The sequence below is a fragment of the Anser brachyrhynchus genome, assembly GCF_964034855.1.
Source record: "Anser brachyrhynchus genome assembly, chromosome: 2".
In the NCBI taxonomy this organism is placed as follows: Eukaryota; Metazoa; Chordata; class Aves; order Anseriformes; family Anatidae; genus Anser; species Anser brachyrhynchus.
In genome coordinates, this window is record NC_137695.1 from 139,766,394 (window position 1) to 139,788,004 (window position 21,611).

At 49.1% G+C, this 21,611-nt stretch overlaps 1 protein-coding gene and 1 long non-coding RNA gene across 7 annotated transcripts in view; one reads left to right on the forward strand and one right to left on the reverse strand.

The window, feature by feature from the left end:
• Positions 1-1,606: 1,606 nt before the first annotated feature.
• On the reverse strand, positions 1,607-17,536 carry LOC308191128. Of its 3 annotated transcripts, XR_013947728.1 has the most exons (6): positions 17,445-17,536; positions 9,263-16,903; positions 5,733-8,683; positions 5,110-5,245; positions 4,575-4,792; positions 1,607-4,113 (listed from the first exon to the last, which is right to left on the reverse strand). It is a non-coding gene; the product is annotated as an uncharacterized lncRNA (long non-coding RNA). The 3 variants fall into 3 exon arrangements; XR_013947729.1 differs by lacking the exon at positions 5,110-5,245 and having other exon boundaries at positions 1,609-4,113; positions 8,484-8,683; XR_013947730.1 differs by lacking the exon at positions 5,110-5,245 and having other exon boundaries at positions 1,609-4,113; positions 8,457-8,683.
• Positions 17,537-17,566: 30 nt separating this feature from the next.
• GRHL2 (grainyhead like transcription factor 2) overlaps positions 17,567-21,611 on the forward strand; it is a 62,199-nt gene continuing 58,154 nt past the window's right edge. For all 4 annotated transcript variants that reach the window (XM_080583189.1, XM_080583191.1, XM_080583190.1 and 1 more), the window contains exon 1: positions 17,567-17,804. In XM_080583189.1, the coding sequence (XP_080439315.1) occupies positions 17,785-17,804 (20 nt within the window). In that variant the 5' untranslated portion in view covers positions 17,567-17,784. The remainder of the gene's footprint in view (positions 17,805-21,611) is intronic.

Consider the following 21,611-nt stretch of genomic DNA (forward strand, 5'->3'; position numbering starts at 1 on the left):
CACTGCTCTTCTAGAATTTGCTTTCCTGGGGTGAGGGACTATTTAAAATGCCATTTATGATTCGCTTTATCTGGTGGATTCTTTATTGGTAGTTACCAGTGAACAAAAGAGCCCTCGTCATCTACTCCAGAGTCCCCATATTCACCCCAAAGTAGTGCCAGCCTTCTGTGCAGAACCCAAATAGCAGGTGGAGTCATCCTGCTTTTTAATTAGCAGTGGTCAGTCACTGTAAGCTTCGTTCACTGGTGGCACGATGCCCCTTCAAAACACTGTGCACTCCCAAAGGCACATTTACTCACTGTGACTGCACAGCTGCAGTGGGAAGGTGCCTCCCAGACCATCCCTTCCATAGCTTCATCCCTTCAGTGTCCATTTAGAAAAGCGTTTGGTACACTGGCTAGTCTTCCAGCCTTTCCAAATTCCTCATATCACGTTTGTTCCTGAGTCACCTTTCATTGACGCCACTCGAAATGTTTACAACGGCTCTGGCGGCCGTGCTGATATAGCAGAAAGCAGCAGCAACCGAATGGAAAGATTAAATCCCTCATGCTCACAGAAAGCGTTTACGGAAGTGGAGGGTGAAGGAAAACTCTCTCAGAAGGCTGCTGCTGGTAGAGCTTTTCATTCCTCTTCTGCCATGACGAGGCAGCGTGATCACCACCATGAAGACCGTGATGAAAGTGTTGCTCCTGCGTGCGGCCGGGCAAAAGCAATGCCAGGAATGTAAGAAGCAGAGAGCACTGTTACACCGCTGGTGTAACTGGTCTGGAGAGCCCTGGGGCTCCAACACTGCATGCAGGTCCTGTCCTCCTATCTGATGGGGAGGTGATGGGAAACCTTACGAGGTTGAAACAGACACTGGGCTGTCTGGTCTGGAGATGAGGAGGCCGAGAGGCGACCTCACAGCTCTTTGCAGCCTCCTGAGGAGGGAGGAGACACAGAGCGAGGTGCCGGCCTCTGCTCCCTGGGAAGTGACAAGAGAGCAGGGGAGGTTGAGACTGGACATTAGGAGAAGTTTCTTTACCGTGGGGGTGGTCAAACACTGGGACAGACCTCCTAGGGAAGTGGTTGATGCCCCGTGCCTGCCAGTGTTCAAGAGGCGTTTGGATGGTGCCCTTAATAACATGCTTTAACTTTTGGTTAGGCCTGAAGTGGTCAGGCAGTTGGACTTGATGATCTTTGGTAGGTCCCTCCCAACTTCTGTTCTATTCTAAAAACAAACAAACAAAAAAAAACACATAACATTATGGAGGTCAAAAGTGTACAGGAGTTCAAACGGTGGAGTTCAAACTCTTCACTTACGTTATTGCTATGTGCGTACGTGGTTGGATGGTCTTTACTCCATACTCCTCTTTTGACATTGCCCCCTTCCCATCTCTGCCCAGGGAGGGGATTTCAGGGGCTGGGAGCAGAGCGGGGATGCCACCAGCTCTGCCCACTGGCAGGTCCCTGCGGCTTCTCCATCCAGCCCCACCACCGGGGTCTTGGCAAGGGCGAGGGAATTGGCCACAGGACAGCAGCGTTGGTCCACAGAGCACAGATGTCTCCATGCTCCTATGGTGGCTGCTTGTAGCCTGCTTGGAGCTTGTGAGGAGCAGTACAGACCTTGCTATAGGGTCAGCTAGTCATCAGGCTTAATGACCACATATTAGCCCATACACTGTTGAGCAAAGAGAGTCCCTCTTAATGAAGATCAGAGTAAATAACAGTGTACAAATAGTGTTTTATGGCTCAAAGTAATGCTGAGTCCTTTAAGATCAAGGAAAATCGCCTCTAATTGTGCTTGGACTTCTTCTTCCTCGAATGACATCAATCAGTAGACCAAGAATCAAGTCCTTTCAGCCAGGGAAGACATTTATAAATAAAAAATACATTATTTTTATTAAAAATAAAAAAAATACTTTGTCATTTTAGTGAAATATGGTTACAGTGAATTACGGTGTGATATGAACAGAGATTTATGAATAAATAGAGATTTATAATGACATATGTGTACATAACTAACAGTACTTATCATCTGTCTCTCGTGGTTAAGAAGATGGGACGCACTATTCTAAGTCTACAGGTGAAACTACAGAGAGCAGGAAAGAGGATGTGGCTTCTCCAGCCACACAATAGCTTGCTTGTCAAGCATGAAACATGCAAGTGAAAATGCACAAATGCAAAAGCCTGTTCACAAAGGGGAACAAAAATATGAAAACAAAATATGAAAAGAATCAGTAAATGATTTTGTTCCTAAAACAGAAGGTTACTTGCCGTGAGGAAGAAATATCAAACATTTTAAAAACACCTGCAAATTCCCTGACAGTCCACATAAGTTATCCCACGGGTTCCCTCTGGGGACTGGACTATCGGAGGGGCTGATGCAGGGTGCTGGCAGGAGGTGGGGATGGGGCTGGTTTTCACGAAGTGCTTTTATTCGATAAACTCATCAGCGCCTGGATTCATGCTAAGGGCAGAGCTGAGGGCTGAGCACACAAGTTGTTTAAGTGTTTCTAAGCCAACTGATGTATGGTTTCCCCATTTCACATTTATACCATGCCAAGTGAGCTTCTCAGGTCTGCTATAAGCCATTGTGCCAGTGCTGGGGAGCAGTGCACGAAACCCCTGCAGACCAATCCTTCGGCAGCACCTGAGCCATGCTGGCCACCTGGTCATGTAACTTTTAGACAGGCACGCACTTTTCCTCAAATCAACTCTACCCTATCTCATCTTTTCCCTCCTTTTTTATCTCCCATGACATTCTCATTTTTTGAGAAAGAATCAAAACTCTCCTCTCGATGGAAAAATAAAAGGGGGGAGGGGGGGGGCAGCTGCTTCTCAGCCTTTTCCTCAGCTTGTCTTCTCTCCCGCTGTTTACTTTACTCCTTTACCTTGCAAACAGCTCACCGTCTTTGAGCCCGGGCTAAGCCCAGCCCTTTTGTGCCCTGCAGTCATCGCTGCATCTTTAGGGGAAAGCTGATTCCCAGGAATGTTGTGCATGCACATACCTATCTGGGCGCTGCACCCACACCTGCCCACCCGGTAACCCAGCGCCTGCTGGCCCTTGCAGCTGCATTCCAGCCAGCAGAGCTATTGCTCGCTAATTGTTACCTGTCAAGCGGGTAAACGAAGCTCTTGGGCCAAGTCCAAACAAGTATATATTTCCACAAAATCCTACACTCGCAAACCTTTCACCTCTTTGCAGCCCCACCGACGGTTTTCGCCGGGACTGATCTGAAAGCACGATGGTATTTTCGACGGATGGAAAAAAAAAAAAAGTGGCGTGTTTGGCTATTATTTGTTGTGACGAAGCTTTCCTGTACGTGTTGATACCTGCAGGAGAGCGGAGGATTACCAAAAAGGGGAGAGAGGAGCAGGCAGACCAATAAACACGGTGCAGCAAACATTTCCAAAATCACACGAGCTTCCCAACACTGCAGCAGCGCCGCGCCGATCCAAAATCGGTGTGGGGACGGTGAGGGATTAATCTGTAAAAACTCCGGAGGCTGGAAAAGTTAGCGTGCAAAGTAGCCGGGGGCCATGTGGGAGGGCTGGAAACTGGCATTTCCTGCTCATTTCGCCCAGTTCAGACTTGCTCCGCCGAGCGTGGCAGGATCAGCTCGCGTAGCGGGAGGCTCTCTGCACACAGGCAGAGGCAGCAGCCTGTTGCTGTCGCCCAGAGAGCCTGTAAAGATGGCAGGATTTAACTTTATCAGTTTTTCCTGGGGAAAAAAGGCTCAGACCAAGCTGCTCCACCACCACAAAGCTCTGTCCCCCTGGCTAATTTCACAGAACAGACTTTCCCCTGCAGAAGCACTCACAGAAAGGCTGCTTGCTCTTACGGTAACATCTGAAATATTTTGTATGCTTCTACATCAAAATGCAAACATAAAAAGTGAATTCCGCCCCAAAAATACAGCTATAAATCACACTAAAAATTAAGTCCCAACTTTTCTGTGACCCTCCATCCTACAAGGTTGGGCTGTAAGCTCTCTGTGCCCTGGGCCGTGGTCCCCACACATCCTCACGGCGCATGGCACGACCCGATGACACTTCTCCTTCAGTACCATGATTCAGTCTCACCACGGCTCACCCTGTGTCACGACGAGTCCCCCAGCTGTCAGAGACACCCTAATAAACAAAGAGGGGAGAGTGAATGGCACAAACCAGTTGGTTTTGGTCATAACAGAAACATGATCTCCCCAGCACGATGGTAATCTCTCTCCACAAGGGCTGTGGATAGCTTCCATGGTGAGCCTGATTTTGACCCGCCTCTCACCTCGGCTTTACCCCAATTAAACCAGACTTCTGTGGATCTCCCAGGTGTCACCTCAGACTACAGGTGAATTTTATTTTGGAAGTGACCCAGTGAAAGCAGCTGTTAGACCACTGGAAAATTAATTGGGCTTTATTTATAACTCCCATTTATAAAGCTATACCAAAAAAAACCTTATTTGAAAAAGCATTTATATATTTATTTTTCAGTTCAACAGAAGCTTCAGACTGAGGTTTCGCATATTTTTTTTTGGAACAGGCTAATGCTTTAAACTTATACATATATTACATATATATATATTTTTTTTTTGACTGACCTGAGAACAGATGTACTTGCACAACTCAGTCCAGCACCTTCTCTAAATGGTGAGGGATTCACTCAGAAGGGATCCTGGCACTTAAGCAACCAGGTTTCATGGGGCTGAGCAGAGCTTTGGGCTCCTGCAGACCCAATGTGTCAGGCACAGATTCCTACAGGAATTAGAAACTCTTCTGCACTTTCTTCTCTGCAGTTCCTTCCTTCTTTTTCTTCTCTCTGTTGTAAAGAAAACAGTGTAAGAGATAGGATGTCCTGCAAGACGATGAAAGAAGCAATGGTCTCCAGGAGGTTGCCAGGCCTTTCCAGACCTGCCTGTTGAGGACCGTGAGTGGCAGGTGGTGGAAGAGTTCACTAAGTTTCTTTATAGGAGGGACAAACACAAAAGAGAAGTCCCTGCCCTGGGGGAGAATCCTCTTAAGACTTCCCCCAAATGCTGCTCAAACAAATGGAGGTCCCTTTGCGAGCTCTGTTCAGCTGATTGATTTGGGATTCCCCCGTCTTTTCGACCCAGTGAGATTAAACAGAGGACTCACACGCTCCTAGCTCCTTGCCGGGCTCCAGCCTGGAGTATCTTTCAGCCCGCAGTGCTGTCACCGACTTCCCACTCTGCATCAGTCACCGCACCGACCAGCTTCCACTCGGTGTCTCAGTACTGCTGTCCAGTAGCACCTGAAACCATCGCTAATGGTACCCATGGGTACTTTGCTTAAAAGGGAAGGTATTTTAAAAGATGGCTGATACAAAGCAAGCCTGTTTAAAAGCGATTGTGTGAAAAGCTGTATTATTAATACCCTCTTAAAACCAGTTGGAAATAATGTGGCCAGAAAATGTTGATTTTCCATGTCTCTCGCATTCCCATTTTGACAAACATTTACTGAAGGTTTCAGGAATCTGTTGCTCCACATAGGCTGTTAAGATTCCTGGAGTACCTGGGTTCTTGGAGCCGCCCTGGCAGCTGGTTTTATCCCCGGCAGAGCTCGCTGTCTGGGGCTGTGGTGTCTATTCTCCCGACAGGATTTTTGAGGGGGGGCCAGAATAGCTCAAAGTTCGAGGTTTCTCTTTCAGGCCTGTTGAAGAACTACACCTGAAAGTCTGTTAACTTTTCCCAACCACGTAAGCGATCAAATAAGCTACTAGCTCTGCCTGCAAACCTTACCTCTTCCCGTATCATCACTTTTACAACAACATAGCTGCTATAAGAAGGACGTCCTCTTTGTAATCAGCTCTTACTGGGGATATCATGGGTGATTCAGCTTTTTCTCAGCAGCTGGAGAAGAGGGTTGGTTGTCTGGAGGGTTGAGGAAACCAGATGACAAACGCCCACCTGCTGATTGCCCAAAAAGCTGACTCCACAACCACCAGCTCACCCACCACAGGACACTGCCCATGAGCACAGGCTCCTTATTTTATCCCACTTCTGGCTCCAGCTTGCGCAAAACTGCATTACTCAGAGAGCTGGTAACATGGAAAGAAAGCTTTGGAGCTTCTCTAATGATCGCAATGGAAACTTGCTGGTATTGCTACTTGATGCCTTTGTGAGGTTTAATATTGGTTAATTTAATTGAGAGGGTGTGTAACAGTTTAAAGCTGTGTTTGCACTTGTTTCAGGTTTGAAAAACTAAACGTGGGGACACGAAGAAAACATGTAACTCTTCAGAGTTACAAAACAGCCTTCTAAAATGAAAAAATATATGAGGGATTCCCACATATGAATGGAAAACAATTGGGCAAAATAGATGTGCTCCTAATTAAACAAGCCCTGATTAGTTCAGTGGTGTCAGTGATGCATCAATGACACCAGTTCCTACCATTTTGTATGTCTCTCTGTTTTCCAGATGCCAAGCTCTTGGATTCATATAACACGAGGGTATTAATTAAAAAATCTCTGATTCTTATACCAGCAAAAAGCTTGAGAAAGAAATACTGAGGCACTGACAGACAGATGAAATATTTTTTAAATGTCGTGGTTCTACAACACAATGCAAAGAAGGGGCTGCCGCTGCCTGTGTGCATTCACTTTGGAGTCTGGAGCAGGGTTTGAGGCTTAGGGCCTCTGGAGCGTGTTCTGTCATCTGCTGCAAACCTGACATGAAAGAGGCAGAAAGTAAGATAACAGGGTTTGTGCACTTGTTAAAAAGAGAAAAAAAAAACAAAAAACGAGCTCAGGTCTCAAATGCCTGTATGTTTGCTGTGGCTCAGGACGCAGCAAATGCTTCTGTGTGTGTTAGGAGAGCCTGCTACGGTGCTGACACGATTTGTATCTTTCCATCTCCACGCTGCCTGCTGCCCACAGCCCTGGCTTTAATGCTTGTATCAAGGGCAAGAATCGACTGCATGGGCCAAGGTGCTCGGTGTGAGACAGCTGGGAGGCATGCACGCAAGCTCCTAGCCGCTAATTAGCCACTAATCCCGTGCACCAAGGTTCCCACACACCATGAAGGCTTCCTTTGGTGACTTTTCAATTAGCATCATAACACCCCGAGCTTTGTGTATATTTATCTTTTCTTCCAATTGTCAGGGCCAGCCAACATAAATTAAACCAATTTAAGAGTATCTGCCTGTCTATTATTTGGCAGCTATTAGCCTAAATTGCCATAATCCTCTTCCCAGCTGAGAGTCAGACGCATTTAATGTTAACCTGGGTATGACTTTACTGGTATTCTTCCACGGAAAATGCAAGAATCAGGCAGGCACTGCTACAAAACTGGAATTCACTTCGGCACATGTAGGGGAAACGTGAGAAACTCCTGTCCTGGTATGTGATGTCTAGCAGGAGGAGACTGCACGGATAGGGGGGCAAGGCCTGCACCTCGATCTCAGGCTGGACGGGGGCTGTACACAGCAAATCTTAGGGGAATTTTAAGGGAGGAGCAGGCATGTGGCATGGGGAGAAGAGCCTGCAAAGAAATCCTTGTGTTCGACTCCTCTCCTAGAACTGGAGACCAGGGCCAGGGAGCCTGCTGCAGCCCTTGGCGTTACACAGGCTGCAGGATTCACCTGCAGGCCTGTGGGGCCTGATCCACAGCTCGCCAAAAATAAAGAGATGCTTAGAGGACTCCGTCTGCCACACAGTCAGGCCTGAACAAGCAGTATGTTTTGAGGGAGAAAATCACACTAGGCGCTTAGAGAGACCTAAAGTCAGAGGAGGCTACAGACCTACTGGGTGTATGACCAGTCAGTGAAGTGCAGGCCAAGCAGTTCCTGGACACAAAGGCAATGAGTACGCATTTATGTACCCCAAAATCCCTTCCCTTCACACCACCACCATCCATATGCGTTGGGTGATGGGGGCAAGCACACGGCCAGGTTGCCACCGGCTACTGCCGCATTGCTGCTGGAATTTTAACTGCTGTTTTGTCGCATGGAGGACATCCACCACCTCCCAGCCCACCAACCTGCACTCAGCGCAGCCAAGGGCTGCTGCTGGTGCAATTCCCTGCATTAACGGGAAATCTCTGAGCAGAGGCACTTCAAAGCTCTCTCCCCAGGCTCAAAAGGCTCTCTCCATTATAGTGCGATTGGTTGTTTACACTGGGGTAATTGATGTCTGTATAATTGGCCTTGTTTACACTGAAGATTTTCAGATATCCTTCGTCTCCCTTCCCCTCTCCCTGGAAGCTCTGGAACCCAGCAGGAGCAGCACAGAGGGGAAATCCCCCCTCCCTGCCCCACAGCTTGCCAGGCTGGGTTTGGAGGGCCAAAGCATCTAATTTAACCCCAGGCATCTGCTGTCTGCAGCTAACAGAATCTGAGCGCTAGCCAGCTGTGAAATCGCTTCCAAAGCAAAGAAGGGTGATGCAGTGCAAAGGACAACTTAGAATGACTGACATTTTTCATAGTACTGTCTGAAAACCAGACACAACACCTTCCATACGCACACCTCTCGAAGGAAAGTTGGCCACTTCACCTGTGGCTTAGAAAACACCTTCTTCATTGGATAGCTGCACTCTCAACAGACTTCCATGAATTCAGGAGGTTCACTGTGACTACCGTGATGCTGATGCTGTGAGGTTGTCTTGCACTTGCAGACATCCACCACTACTCCAGCTGCTGAAGGACGCTGAGAGGCTCATGAAACACGCTGCAGAGCTGCTGGTGATGCCGTCTCTGTGAAGCCAAGAGATTATCACGTGAGCCAGCCACGTGTGAGACTCCGGGAAAAGAACTGGGCCGGGCAAATGCTCTAATTAATTCCCCTTGCTTACACCTGGAAGGCTTTTATTCATCTCAAACAGAAAAGACTGCTTCTCGTGCACTTTCTCAATTGCTTTAACTCAAAACTAAAACTGACTTACTGCCAAAAGAGGTGGGCCTGCCCTACAACCCCCATCCCCTTCCTTGTGTTGTGTCCAGCACTCCCACAGTTTGGCAATGGAGTTTAATGGGGTCAAACCAGCCTGCTCACCTGCCTGAAAACTAGTTCTACTAAAACCAGAAACAAAACAGTTTTCTGGAAGAGGAAAGAGCAAGGCTGCTGCTGTGACACAAGAGGGCAGAAATGCATGACCTAGAGTAAGGAGGGAAAACTCTTCTGGGCAGCCACGTATTCTTCCAGTGGGCAAAGCCAACCCATGGTGACTCGAATGCTTTTATCTGTCAGGACCCTCACAAAAATGTGCTTTGTTCAACTTCATTGCAAGATGAAGGGTTGAAGTATGCTGTTATCAAGCCATTCTCACACCTCACCTCTCACAGACAAGGTCCCAGGAGAGCCAGGGTGATGGGACGTCCTGAAAAAGGCTGCTTTTCCCCAAGTTGCTGCCTGCTCATTGCAGTGACCTTGGGGCTATCAGGGAAATCCCCGCTAGGGGATTACTTCCTGCTCCACCGTGTTGTGGTGCCAAGCTCAGTGCTCACCACCTGCACTTCATACAGGAGACAAATAATACTGAGAAAGATTTTATCACGAGTTATAAAACGCTGGTGAGGATGGACTCCACTCGAGGAGTTCCAAGGCGAGAGCTGTCCTTGAAGCCAGCTACGACGCTGCATCATCAGTTGTCCTGCGTAAATACCGATGCCAGCTTAGAGTTATCAGTGCAATGTTTAACTACAACCTACGCTGCACAGGAGCTAAACCAATCGGCTCTGATAAGACAAGACGAAGGCACCTGGGTCTAAAATCCTACATTACAAACGTGGCTTGTCTATTTTGTGAGCACAATTCATTCGGAATTGTTCTCCCCCCTTAAACTCTACTGTCATCTCTGCAGGTGATTTAAGCTAAAATAGCACAAGGCTAGACCAAGAAAGGCATCTTGCACTCGGGCACTGCCTCGGAGCCCACGGACGGCTGCGGTGCGGTGGCAGCTTTAAAGAGCAGTTAGTCATGACGGTGTTTCAGGGGCTAAGAATCTATAAGGCACTCAATGCTCTGGTGCTAGTTTGTCAAAACATGCAACCCCTGCCTGTAGAGTTTAAAAATAAATGTATGCTCTACTGGGGAACTCACTGGTTTCAGTGGGAATGCAGGAGTACTTTCCAGGAGTCGGGCTGAAGCATTCAGCAAACTACTTGTCTGCTTCTGGCAGCAGCTGGAGATCTGGGCAAGGGGTAATAAATTCCTGGCTCTGCGGAGATTCCCCACATAACCTTTGGCAAGTCAGTTGCTCAAAAACCTCACGTATAAAACGGAGAGGTGCTGCACCTACCTCCGCGTGTCTGCCTTGCGCACCTCCTCTGAAACCTCCACAGGTCAGGAACTGACTCTGGCAGTGGGTACCTGGGCGGTGAGAGCTTGAGCAACTTCATGGTAGCAAAACAGTCTCTGCTCGGGGCTAGGGGACTGCAGGGTGTCAGTTTGGCTTCCCTCTTGTACAGGTTTCCTGAGCTTTTGTGTCCTCCTGCACCTCGTTCACTCTGGAATGAGCCAGCCAAGCTATAGGATTTCTTCGCCTCCCACCCCAGGCAGCTTAACCATGGTGTTAATTAGGAGTGATTTATACCCCTACGGATGGTAAAAGAGGGTTTATCTTCCCCCGAGAAGTCCTAGCACTCAGAGCGAAGTTTACAGTGAAATAAAGAGCAACACACATATCTCACCCCCACCCTACCCTGCAGGGCTATTGCTCATGTGTGGGAGCTGGAGAAAAAAAGCAGTAAAGAAATGTAAATGTAAATGTGCCTGCTTTCCCCCTCACACCCAAACACTCCGTGTAAACAAACAGCCATCGCCAGGCACTCTGTTTTCTAGTCAAATAGAGGCAAGCAAATACTCAGCATCCCTGTGGCTGAAGCCACATAAAACTTCTTCACTGCCGAATACTTTCACTTTGCTTAGGAAGGAGCTAAGATTTCCACCGACTTGGGAAAAGGGAAAAGAAAGGAAAATGCAAAGAAAAACCACAGGTGTTGTAAATCAGTTTATTGTGCTGGAATAAAGGAAGCAAAATGTGCAGCGCAACTCCTGGTTACACACAGTGCCTAGGGCACGGCACGGCAAGAAGTTTCTGCATCCTGAATGAATTGAGAAAACACGGATGTTTTGTCTGATCCTTCTCTCAAACAAGGGGCTCAGAGAAACAAAGGTAAGGGTATAAAGCAGCACGCACCACAGCCACGGGACACGGCTGAAGGAGCTGGGACTACCTCGTAACTCCGATCTGCGCTAAAAAAAAAAAAAAAAAAAAAACGAAAAAATCAATACTGGATTGGGCAGTGCAATAATGCACATGGGTAACAGCGATACTGCAGAAGGAAAACGAGGTGCAAAGGAACTTGGAGCCAGCAGCCACGGAGACGCCCTGCGAGCCCGACTCCTGGGCCTGGCTGTGGCAGGACGAGGCAGGGCTGTCACCGCGTGTCCCGGGCTCTCAGCGACGTCCTCCCAGCGGCAGGGGAACAGCAAAAATCTACTTTCACAGCAGAGACTGAGCCGAGATAAAGCGGGCTTGTAGGCGCACGCAGGGCATGTGCATTGTATAAACACGGTATCGCTGAGATGGTGAGCCCGATAGGACGGGCCGAGTCCGCGGTTGCAGGGGAGCTAGAAACGGGGTCTTCCCCAAGCCCCGGACTAAGCGGTCCTGAAGCTCCTGAGCACTGAAGAGCCAAGCCCAGGCGAAAGGAAAGGCCAAGGGTTATGTCAGCAAGCTCTGATTCTACATTGCCCCAAAAGGCTGATGGAGTGATGTTATATACGGCCTTTATATTTATGAACAAGGTCGGTTGGAATGCTTTCTTCTGAAGTACTCCTCCATTTCAAAAGGGAACAACAACAAATACTAGAAAGAGACACCGCTACACCTGCCTGTAAAGGCACTAAGACGGGGCTGACAAAGCTTAAACAGAAGCGCAGAGACACACGGTCTCGTGACCTTTCCACAGAACAAGGCACAGCAGAGATCTCTTGGCTCCGACACTGGTTCCTTTTGTGCCACCAGACAATTCCCTTTATCCTCTGCCCTTCAAGTAGAATAACATTTGCCTGCTCCTGAGGGCAGCCACAAGGATAACTGAGCAACTGCCTTGGGGCTATCAGCCCCTCCTCCTCCTCAGCAAGCCCTGAAAGCAGCTTTTTTTCCATTTGCTGTGATTCCTTAAGTGCCGGGCTATTTGATTACAGCATTGACTTATTTGGAGGAAGAAAATACATCGATTCTGCGTGAATCCGAAGCTTTGTTGCCCAACTCCTGCTGCTCCGACTGCAAAGTGTTTCGGTGGATTCTCCGGACTGAATTTACTCGAGTGTGGGAAAAGCAAACAATCAGTTGTTTATATGCCATCCTTCACCGTGTGCCTGCTGGAACACTTGCACCTATTTTAAGACATGGTGTCAGAGCAAAAAGAGACTTCATCGCTTTTAGAATGCTGCTTCTTGCGGTGCGCTGTCAGACCTGTGGAGCTTCTGCATTTTTTTAAAACTCTCAGCTGATGCAGAGACATACGAAGCTCCCAGGGAAGTGATCAACATGTGAAAACCTATTTCGGATTCCTTTCGAGTGATGCTTGGTAAATCATAATGATTCAAGAACTGACTGATGAGAGCTGAGAGCGGGAGCCTCAGTGGCCAAGGCATTCTCTGCCATTCCCGGTCCCCAGTGAGAGCCCTCCAGTCCCAGTCCACCGCCCACTGCAGACCCTACAACTTTAATTTGGGGAAAAAATGTTGGTTTAGAAACTACTACTACTGAGGACTAAAAACAAACAAACAAAAAAAACAACAAAAAACGCAACAAATGAGTGTCCCAGTAATTAAACAAAATGATATATAGGTATTAAAACAAATTTCTTCTGAAATTCTATTCACAACCTAAGTGAACTAGCATTATCTCACCTCTACTCCAAAATAGCTGAATTTAAGGATTACTCAAAATGTGCCCATGGATTTGCAGATTTGTTCTATGATGCTGCAAAGGTGTTGCTGCTTAACAGGGGATGCTGGACAAACCCTCGGAGAGACGCACTCTTAACAGAGAGATCAGGTTATTTAGGTTCTCCAGCTCTGGCCCATAATGACATCACACAACTTTGATTTCAGTTTAATTAAGGTATTTCCAGAGTCCCAGATCCCACAGTACATTAAGTTGTCTTTCACAGATGCTTTCTTATTCTTTTTCACACTACACTTTTTCACTAAAAGCAAAATTACAGTCATTAGGTGACCTAACTGTATTTTCCCCTTGTTTCAAAATGCTTGGGTGAATCACTAAAAAAATACTATCAGAGAGATCAAAGCATCTGCAGAAAAGTTATCCGTGTGTATTAAATGCTACTGAAACGGTTCCAAAACTGTGAGTAATCTTTATGAAATGGATTGGTACTTTAACATCTATTAATCAAGTATGAGCCTAATATTCCAATCTAGTGTCAGACTTAGCTGCCTTCTTAGCTGTCTCAGTGTCTCAATCCCAAAAGGATTGCCAGGCTCTGAGCTATTTGCATCACTAAAAGTGATTTTTCCTCTTTTAAGTTGAAACCACATCACCTAAGATCGGAGCTGCAGATATAATGGATATTAACGTTACAACTCTGACATCTTTCAGAATCACGAACTCTACACTCATAATGAGCAAACCAAAAATAAATAACCCCCACCCTTTTTTCTTACAGGTTTCCACGTTGCTTTGAGGGCTCTGAAAGAAATGCAAATCGGCATTTCAAATAGAAAATGCCACAAAAAAAAAAAAAAAGCTCCACGCCCTGCCTTGTGGCCAGGAAATGCTTGATATTCCACGGTCCTCTGTGCTGCTGAAGCGCTGCTGCCACGCGCCATGTGGAGGGAGGCATCTGGAAACTCCAGGTTGCTCCAGGGATCCCAGCTGACCTGTGCGGGGAGCACAACTGGCAGTTTCCTGGCGGCACGTACTCGCCACTGATCACAGTATCCTGATAGCACTTTCATAGTTTTATTGTGAAACATTAAAAGCGAACTGTTATTAGGATCTTGGTTACTTGGTAGTGCTTTCTTAAAAGTTAATAGCGTAACGTAATTCATTATTAGAGCATAGCAGCAATCCATTTGGGGTCCAGGAGGGCTAAAATCCATTTATTTTGATGTATGTGATGGCTTTATTGAAGTCAGCTGAAGATCAAGGTCTGTGCAAATCCCAATAAATATAGTTTCACACAGAAGACGACTACAAAGGAAAGGCTATGGGAAGGACTAACAGTAAACGTATCACAGAATTCGTAGGTAGGTGGTTGTCTTTGAACTTACTGTGCCAGAGTGCATTTTGTATCAACAGCCATCAGCGACACAGAAATATATAAATAAAAATATGTGGTAATCATTGCCTACTGAAACCCCTTGTTTTCAAACATCTCAGCTCTCGCCGAACTACTTTACAGCACTGTTTTGACATAAATACCTCCCTAACGTCTTCTATCGCAGAGACTTTTAATAGTTTTCTGAAAGATATTTCAGTTGCTTCGTGCAATTAGTAAGCCTAGTTAAGCCTTATTTGTACACTCCATTTCCTTTGCCCGGTGCTGGCAAGTCCAAACAACGTTGATGCTACGGAGCAAATAATGTAAACATGAGGTGAAGCTGTAGACAGTTGGATTCTACACTGAATCCTTAGAACAACGCCACAAAAAAACCAGCAGTTGCTGTGCAAAGAAGCAAACAGTATGAAAACCAGCGATCTACTATTTTAGGTTGTTCCTGTACACTCCAAAGATGGGTCCTATATGTTCAATAATGCATTGCACGACCGCTTTATTTTTGCTCTACGCAGCCTTTATTCTACGGGAAGCAAGACTGGTCTGGCCAGAAATAACATTAGATGATTTTTCAGTGACTAACAGATTAGTTTATAATAATCTTGTAACTCGTGAAGAATGAGCACCGGGCTGGATTAGGCAGGACTTGTTTGACCTGCTCGGCTAGAGGTGGACTCCGGCGCTCACAATTTGATTCCAGTCTGCAGCCTGAAGCACAAGGCTCGCCCAGAAAATGATGAGCCCAATGCCTGCAACCTGGTTAAAATAATTTTCAGGGTCCATTTTTCCATCTAAGCAAGTCCCAACTAAATAACAGTTGTCATCTCCAACAGCCTCAGCCAAGCGTTGCTTGCTGCATTTTCCACTCTGTCCCTACCTTTGACCTTGGAACACTTCTGCAGGTGGTGAGCAGCAGAGCTCAGCCTCCCGACTACCTCGTTCTGCGAGAACTTCTCCTGAGGGAGGGCTGCTAAAGACGGTTTTGTAGTTGACCCAGTACTAGAACAACAAACTCTATTTCAGTTTGAGTTACAGTCTGGGTTTGGTCCAAGACGGCAGATAGCATCAAATGCCGTTTTCTTTCCTGTAAAATCACACATCAGCAGCATTTCTACCTGGGGAGGCTGGCATTTTCAAAAGTGCTCATCACTGATCTTCCCCCCATTTTTGCTATACATTTCATACAGGAAAAAAATAATAAAAATAATCCACTTCCAAATGCTTCTCATAGTTAAAACATTAAAAAAGAGAAAGCGGATACCTGAGTTGGGGTTAATCCTATTGACAGTGCTCAAATAGGTAACCTTTTCAGGCTTCTTTCAGCACAACAAATATTTGTGAAAGAAATGTTATCATTTCTGCATTTAGCAGGGAGGTTTCATTAACTTAAACTGTTACAGCATTCCCCCTGCTTCTCTAGGGCAACTCTCAGTATCTCACACTGATGTGCCTGAGAGGCTCAACTTGTTTTAAGACTACGTAGTAATTCTGTATTCAGAACGACTGCTTTATTTGTAATGAATAAATTACTCTGTTTCTCTTCTTTGTTTTATGAAGCCTCACGGCTTCCCCAAAATGTGTTATACAAAGCAATTTATGCAAGCATTGTTATGAATAACGGCCTACAGACCAAAAAGTTTAAAACCAGTATTTGCTATTCAAAATTCAGGCCACATTAGCAACTTTTGATTGGATCCACAGATTGCATGATAATGTTTCTTTCCGGTGACTGATGAACGGAGGAAGAGAAAGGCTAACTAATATCTTGTGCTCAATCAAAGTGTCATTAATCTAGCTGAAGTATTTTTCTAATTCTGTTTAGTTAAAAATACGATGGAAACCTTCACGGAGCTACGCTTAAGCTGACTTAAACTGATCTCTTCTGAACTGGCTTAATTTGGTTATTTACTGTGAATACAGATAAGGCCGGAGATACAGTAACAGTTATTTGTGCCTGATTGTGATCCTGTAACATCAAAGACTTCAGAGAGTCAAGCTTGATTTCAGCTGCAGCAGTAGGTGACAGAAGATCAGGGCCCTAGAATGCAATACTGCATGGTTAGAGACACACATGCAGAACTACAGATTTGGTTATACAGATACTCACTGCTGTGAATATCCCTCCTAGTACATTCCCATCAGGTGAAATCAAAGGTAGAAGATCCTCCTCTTAGGACAATATAAATCGCATGGCTTTGCATCATTCAGCAAGTTAACTTTGTTGTGAATATATTGGTCTACTTTCTCTATACACAGCAGAGATAAAGTTGGTATGCCTAGGATAGGAAGGTGTCTCAAGGAACAAATGGGGTTAAGTATGGTAGCAGGAAGAATGAGTAGGGTCCTGACCTTCCTCCAGTGGAGGAATGGAGACTGAGAGCAGGTGAGAGCAGATGGAAGTCTCTCTGCTAGCTTTCTATTCCCTCTTCTCTAAGTGACCCCTTGGGTTCGAGGCCCTCATCCTCTCCTTTCCCCAGCGGGTGAAAGCTGCTGCCTGCACACCCTGGTCCTAGGGCAGCACCGAGCCCTCCAGGCAAGGTGCACAGGAGGGTGGGTGACTGTCAGTTTGATGGCCGGGTCCTCTCCAACCACTTCTCCGCTGTGCGGAACACCTCGTTCTGGCTTTCCTCTTCCCTCCAGGCTGACTTTCCTCTTCTCTGCAGGCTGACAAAGCAGACCCCTCAAGTCCCGCAGCCCCCAGCTCTCCGATCCTCACAGCACCGCTCCCCTCCACAACGCGCCCTCCGCACTCCCACGCCCCCCCAACATCCAACCCAGCCGGCCCCAACCTAAGCTCCACGTCCAAAAAAAAAAAAAAGAAAACCAAATAAACAAAAACCCAACACCGAGCCGTCCCCCGACGGCGGGGAGGCGCTGCGAGCCCCAGCGCCGCGTGAGGCGGCGGGGCGGGGGCGGCTGCCTCGTGATGGAGCCTCGTGAGGGAGCCCCGACGGCCGCCTCGCCCCTCCGACGGCCTCCCTCCCGCCCGCCCGCCGCCTCAGCGCCGCCATCTTCCCTCCCTCTCCCCTCAGCGGCTGCCCGGCGGCGCGAGGCGCGCTACCTGGCGCGCGGCGGCACCTTTACCTGTGCGCGCCTCCGCCAATGGCAGCGCACCTGCCCGGCCGCCCCGCCCAATCAGCTCGCGGCTCGCCCCCCCGGCCCCGCGCCTTTAGCCCCGCAGCCCGGCGCCGCTCGGCCAAGTTACCTGCGCGCGCCCGGCCCGGCCGCTCGCCACCTGCGCGGGGGAGGCGGCGGCGGGCGGGGGGGGGGCGGAGGTGGAGGGGAGGGGGGGGGGGGCGCGCGCTCCTCCGGTCCTGCCTCGGCTGCCAGCCCAGCCCAGCCGGGCCGAGCCGGGCCAGGCTAAGGGGGGGGAGCAAAGCAACCTGAAAAGAAAAAAAAAAAAAAAAAAAGCAGAATTACCAGTAGCTCTGGTTCTGCCGTCCCGGTGCGTTCACACGCCGCACACGCCTTTACCTGCACAGACCTGAAAGTCCAGTTCCACCGGGGAGACCGAGGAAAAGGGGAGCGAGTTCATTGGATCAAACATGTCACAAGAGACGGACAAGTAAGTGATGGCAGCAGGCACGCTGCGCCCCGCCGCTCGCCGCGGCCGCCCCGTGCCCTCCTGCCCCGCCGCAGGCACGGGCCGGCAGCGAGCCGCGGCCGGCTGCCCCCCCCCCCACCCCCGGGGCGGCCCTTCGGGCTTTATTCCTTTACTTCTTGTATTTTTTTTTTCCACTTTTTGGGCTTCCCCACCGCCCGCCTCGAGCTGCGAGCGCCCCCCCGGGCCGCCCCGACGGCGTGGGGAAGGCCCCGCGGCCCTGCTTCGCCGCGACCTTCCTCCTCCTCCTCCTCGTCGTCCTCCTCCTCCTCTTCCTCCTCTCCTCCTTCCTCCCGTCGGGGCTACCAAAAAGCGCCGAGCCCGGCACACGGCGACACGGAGCTACGGGCAGCCGCCTCCTTCCCCCGGCCGCCCTCGGGTTCGTGCAGCGCTCGGTGCGGAAAATCCCCAAATTCACTTTTTTTTCCCCCTATATATATATATATATATATATATTTTTTTTTTTCACGCCCCGTTGGGGTGGCGGGGGGAAGGCAGCGTCCAGGGAGGCGGCCTGGCAGCAGGCGCAGGAATGCGGCCGCAGCCCGCCCGGCGGGGCCGCCAGGGCCATTTTGGGTGCCCGGGCTGCGGGGCGGCAGCGGGGCGAGGAAGATGGAGGGCGGGCTGCGGGAGGGCAGGCTGCGGGGGGACGGCGGGGCTGGCCGCTCCGTGCAGCCCCCCGAGCCGGGGAGGCGGCCTCCCCCCTCTGCCGGGCCGGGAGCCGGCTCCCGTGTGCTCCCCAAGGGCCTTTGTGGAGAAGGAGGTGGAGAGGAGGAGCCTGCCCTGCCGCCTGGGATGGTGACCTGGGAGAAGGACAGAGAGGCTTGGTGACAACCCGCCTGTCAAGAAGGAGGTTATCTGGCAAGAGAAAACGCCAGGGTCGAGTGTCCTGGTAGGGGCACTCCGTGAAGATTCTCCACGAAGGGAGGAGAATCTTTTGGAGGAGAAAGATTTAAAAAAATAAATATGACTCCTGGCCTTCCCAAACCTCATCCGACAGTGGTAGCTACTAATGTGAAATAAAAGTGATTGTGGTAGGAGTTGAGCTCCCAGCCCTCACTTTGTTCCCATCTTTGTGGCAATGGGAACAGGATCCAGTGCCACGGGAGGCCCGATAAGTGCCGTCCGTGAAATTAAGGCGATAGTGGCAGGAGCTGAGCTCCCAGCCCTCGCTTTGTTCCCATCTCTGTGGGAATGGGCACCAGTGCCTCAGGAGGCCCGATAAGCGCCATCGGCCCGTGATTTAAGTGCGAGGAAGGGAATGAGGAGAGAGCCCCGAGGGATGCTGGCGAGGCGGGGAGGAGCAGCCGAAAGAGCGGTCATTGAGCTGGGAGGGGAGCCAGGTTAACTCTGAAAGACCCGAGGGGCAAGCAGCCCTCAATGAGCGCATCCAAAAGCTATGCCAGAAGGAGAAAGGGGCCCGTGAGGTGCTCCCCGGCCAGGTGTGCCTGCCCCATGGCTCATAAGGGCCACGGCACACCAAGCACAGTTACTGGGAGCGAGAGGGGAATTTGGGGGGGAAGCGAGCAACTTTGTACCGCCGCCAGCTTTGAAGTAGAAAAATAGCGCAGCTGGAAACCTATCTTCTACGTAAGACTATAAGAACTTGGGCAAAAGTTCTTCTCCTCTGGGTTTTGGATGCTTCTAAGCCACGGGACCATCCTTCCTTTCACCGTTTGGCATAGGGGTAAGCTGCAGAGACCGGGGAATTGATGCCCTTTGTCCCTGCTCTGTGTGGTGCTGCTGGTGTTACCACCGAGGGAGAAGAGAGCACTGCAGAGCACGTAGTGCCCTCAAGTAGTAGTAATTCCCCTGCTGCAGGTACGCCTGTGATCCGCTTCTGGTCGGAGGTGTTTAGAAAATCCAGAGGGGGTAGGTAAGAGTTTGAAAAGGAAGTCAAGAGTAAATCCCCTGGGCTCTGTATACACAAGTGTAATGTGAGAAGACAAATACATTTGTTTTCAGAAAAGATGGAATGAGAAATTAGACGAGGGGGTTGCATGGGAAGGCTTTTTTTTTTTTTTAAGGCTCTAATTATATCCAATGAAAACCTAATCTGAGGAGTACAAAATTATTCTCCCCCACGTGGTCTTCCTTTTACTTAAAAACAAACCTTCCCTACAGGCAGGACTGGGTAGGGAAGCTCATTATTTTCGAGGTCAGTTAATTTGTCAGTGTCATTGGACATGTTTTTGAGGGACTTGTGCTAGCAAAGTGCTGATGCAGACAAGTAAGCAGCAGGGGGGGTGTTGAAAGCACGGAGGGGCTGCTTTGGGTGCTACCTGCACCATCACCTTTAAGCGAGGAAGGTGGCCGGTGAGGTGAAAATGCTAAAGATCAAGTCCTTTGATTCTTATGCTAAGTGAGGAGCTTGGAAGGGGAGATTATCCCTAAGACACTGTGCATATCTCCCTGTCTTTGCCTTTAGTTTTTATGCTTAAGTTGGGTCTTGCCTGCTTTCTTCCCCGAGCTCCTATCAGCCAGAAGAGATAAGACATGATTTCACATGCATTTTTCAGAGGTAGTACCGACCTCAGCAGGCCGTGGCCACTTGTTCCTGCCTCCCTTCCACCCCCTCAGTTGTGTCAATAGAGCTGTTTGGAGAACTGGGTAAGAGGAGTGTGGGGCTGAGCGTAGCCTGGCCTCCCCTTGGAGGTTATTTTTGGCATCCATTTTTCCTCAGTCTGGGTTCATCACGCCATCCAAAGACGTAGGCCGGAAAGCTGCTCTTACTGTAGTCTATAGAAATAATTTATCACCGCACAACTCCAGATTCGTGGCTAGTAAAGCTAATTGGTGACCTCAATACTTGTGAGTCTTAACGAGGCGGTAGAGGTTGCCACCAGCCCCATGAAGGAGGAGCAGCAACTGTACCACCACCGCGGCCTGCCTCCTGGGACGTGACACAACTGTCCCCACACTCCCGCTGTTGTGTAAGTCACGAGTCCCACACGGGCTGGGGCTGAAGTTGTGCGAGGAATGGGCCCGGTGGCAGGCCCGAGCTGATCCCCGTGGCTCTGGCCGGCCAGCAGCGTGACGGGGAGCTCCGGCTCGGCCGGGCAGGCTCCAGCCACCTCCGTACGCACGAGAGCGGCTGAGGACACCGGGCAGACGGGGCCGGGGCATGCTCAGGCTGACCACATTAAGGAGGGCACCCAGCACGTCCGTGTGGGTAAATAACTGAGGGGAGAGCAAGCCTGGATGTGGGAATGGGTTCAGACCTGCTCCTGTGTGTCAGCGGAGGCATGTTCCCATCCAGCTTGCTTGTGGCTGAAGTCCATCTTGGACTCTTCATGGGGTAATTTGGCCCTGGTTTCGCATTTCTTCCTGAATGTGTACGTGTAGTTGCTGCCTTCATAAGATTTAGCTTAAGCGTCCAGTACAGTAACAGCAAAAGGGCATTTATGGTTTACAGTGTGATTCTGTGAATTATACTTAATTCTTTCTTTGAGGGCTAAACCTGTTCCCACCAACTGATGGGGAATGGCAATTAGGTTGCAGACTGCTCTGCTATTTATTTATTTATTTTTCCACTGCTGAGGGTCTGGATAGACAGTCCATTGAGATGAGTTTTCCAGTGTTACACATCCAGGAATGAATGGAGCAACGGGAATTAGAGGTGTTCAGTGCTTGCACTTTTCAGATGTCAAACTTTCTCCAGAAAAAATGTCCATATTCCCCAGAAAATGTCCATCTCTGTACAAGGGAAGTGGAAAGTCAACTTGCAGAGCCTCACAGAACTTGCAACAGCAAGCTTAACTGAGTGGAGTA